The following is a 2873-nucleotide window of genomic DNA, read 5'->3' as shown; positions in this document are numbered from 1 at the left end:
GCAGTTTCCAGCAGCCGACACTTTTCCTTATCGCTGAATATAATATGGGCCCACTAAAGCAATGGCACCAGAACCGTGACTGTTGGCAAGTATGGCGGACCATCAATTTGGGCAAAATTACAAAGAAGTGAATGTGACTTTCAGCGAACATTCACTGGTGGCGAGACGATCACTTTCAGTGAAAACCCCTGAACCAGCTGTGAATGTTTGGTGAATGTCAGACCAACTGCTACCCAGAAATGGCGACTGGCCGAGCTTTCCTTCGGATCGCTCATGATCTGGCCAGCCAATGGCGGTCTCCGAGGCTCCCCAGTGATACTTTGTAGCGGGGCAGCAGCTGTCCTCCTGTTTCACGGCTCCGGCGCGTCTTCCAGCCAGTTGCCATGTTGCAGCTTCTCTCGGAGACAGATGGGCCCCCGAATAGACGGAACAACCGTTTCCCAACAGAGCCCGTCCAGCTCTCCATTAGTCACAGTCCAGAGGAATTTCACGGCAGCAAAATGGTGGAGGGGCCCGGCGCGGCCCGCCGGGCGCGGATTTAAACAGCTGCCGCCGTCACTCGTATATATATCCGTCACCCGAAGCGGCCGGCTGGTACTTCACCACAGCATATCGTTCCCCACAAAAGGGCCGATGGGACACATTAGTCTGTTCAGCAACAACACTGCAAACTGAGACGACTTACCAGATTGTCCACCCCCGCCAAGGTGTGATTGGCGTCGTCCAGGGAGTAGGTCAGCTGGTATATGCCGTCGTTGGTCTCGCTGTTCCCATAAAAACCGACACCCACCGCGGCACTGAAAGGAAGAAAATAATGGTGTATGTTTCTCTTTTTGTTTCAGTCACCCCTGCTCTCTCACTGCAAGCCTCATCTAATATTCCAGCTGGTGTGTAGCGGTGACAGCAGCACGCAGCTATAGTAGAGTAAGGAAGGGTTAGATGCCCTGTCAGCTTTTCGTGAAACGGAAGCAATGCAAGATCTCCACTTCTGTCTGTACCGCAGATTGTTTATTGAAGGTTTCCAGGCGAGCCAACTCATTTCTGGAATCTAAATCCCTTTCATCAGGGCTCATAATACACAGATTTCATATTAATCATTAAACGGCAAACATAGAACTCTGTAAGAATGTGTATTCAATGAGTGATTTATATAAACCACATTAATTATAAATAGGAAGGAGGTCCTGATTCCTCTATATAGATCTTTATTATCACTAGAGGGGTCCCCAGCAGGAAGAAGAAGGTCCTGATCCCTCTATATAGATCTTTATTATCACTAGAGGGGTCCCCGGCAGGAGGAAGGAGATCCTGATCCCTCTATATAGATCTTTATTATCACTAGAGGGATCTCCAGCAGGAGGAAGGAGGTCCTGATCCCTCTATATAGATCTTTATTATCACTAGAGGGATCCCCAGCAGGAGGAAGGAGGTCCTGATCCTTCTATATAGATCTTTAGTTATCACTAGAGGGATCCCCAGCAGGAGGAAGGAGGTCCTGATCCTTCTATATAGATCTTTAGTTATCACTAGAGGGATCCCCAGCAGGAGGAAGGAGGTCCTGATTCCTCTATATAGATCTTTATTATCACTAGAGGGATCCCCAGCAGGAGGAAGGAGGTCCTGATCCCTCTATATAGATCTTTATTATCACTAGAGGGGTCACCAGCTGGAGGAAGGAGGTCCTGATCCCTCTATATAGATCTTTATTATCACTGGAGGGATCTTTCTGAGTGGTTCCCTCCAGTGGCTTAACAATCACCATAGCGACCCAGGCGGTCGCTATGGGGCCCAGGACACAGGGGGGCCCGACCAGGACATCCCCCCGATACCGTGCAGGTCGCCATGTCATCTCAGGCTGCTGGCTGCCACTGGCGGCTGTGAGTAGGAACGCGCCGCTATTCACATGTGCAGCGGCGCGTTCCTCCTCACAGCCCCTGCTGAGTCGGTGACAACCAGCAGCTTCGGAGGAGGTTGCTGGGCCCGTCGTCGGCAGTGACGGAGGAGGCGGGGCCCAGTGACGGAGGAGCCGGGGCCCGCAAGCAATCGTGGAGGAGAAGGAGGCGGACAGAGGATCGGAGCAGACGGGTAAGAGGGCTTGACCGCCCACCTAAGACCCTGCAGAGCCCACCATAGAGAGTCTATGGTTGGCTCTGCAGGGTCACCCTCAGGTGGGCTGTTTGGGCTATCAGGTTGGCTTATCTAGAAATCACAGGGCCCCATACAAAATTTTGCTGTGGGGCCCTGTGACTTCTAGTTACGCCCCTGGTTCCCACCATCCCTGTGCTGAGTTCCCGGGTCTGTAGACCTACCATCTACACCTAAAATATGACTTTAGAATGGATTAACCCTTTAAATGCAGAGACGCCTGTGAGGGGATTAGCGCAGTCTATTCATCCAATGGACGGCCGTGTAAGGGGAAGCGGTGGGGAGACCTCGGAAGGAATGGGCTGCACTGGAAGATTTTGCTAGCTGGCGCAGACGTAGGTTACGGCGGGCACTCTGCCAGGCGGGTGACCAATCTGTGTCCAGGATTCACGTCCGGTTACAGCTCAGGGGGGTTATAATGAATAATGGCATAGAAATGGAGGGCTTCGTCCTTCTACATCCCGAGTATTAAAGCCGCACGGAGACGTCCGCTTAATTGTTTCCGTATGTTACTTTTGTTCCCGGTACTTGGGGGGGCCACATCCTGCACATGGGGCCCGGCTGGGTAATTAGCAGAGATCAGGGATTCAGGGCCGATGAAGCTTCACTAACCTCCTCTGACATATCTGGAGTAGAAGACCCACCTCCAGGGTCGCCCTGAGCTACTCATCCGCATGAATGCCATACGGAGGGGGAGAGGGGGGGTTGGCCTGGCCGGCACATATGGA

The 2873-nt window shown here is 52.4% G+C and overlaps 1 protein-coding gene across 1 annotated transcript in view; it reads right to left on the bottom strand.

Annotated features, from left to right (window-relative positions):
• Positions 1-2873, bottom strand: part of TTYH2 (tweety family member 2) — a 48448-nt gene that overhangs the window by 41752 nt on the left and 3823 nt on the right. The window contains exon 3 of the mRNA XM_018568219.1: positions 686-797. Coding sequence (XP_018423721.1) covers positions 686-797 — 112 coding nt within the window. The remainder of the gene's footprint in view (positions 1-685; positions 798-2873) is intronic.

The sequence above is a fragment of the Nanorana parkeri genome, unplaced genomic scaffold (genome assembly GCF_000935625.1).
Source record: "Nanorana parkeri isolate BGI_ZX_2015 unplaced genomic scaffold, ASM93562v1 scaffold1157, whole genome shotgun sequence".
NCBI classification, from domain to species: Eukaryota; Metazoa; Chordata; class Amphibia; order Anura; family Dicroglossidae; genus Nanorana; species Nanorana parkeri.
The sequence above is the reverse complement of the archived record's forward strand: the minus strand, read 5'-3'. Positions and strand labels throughout refer to the sequence as shown.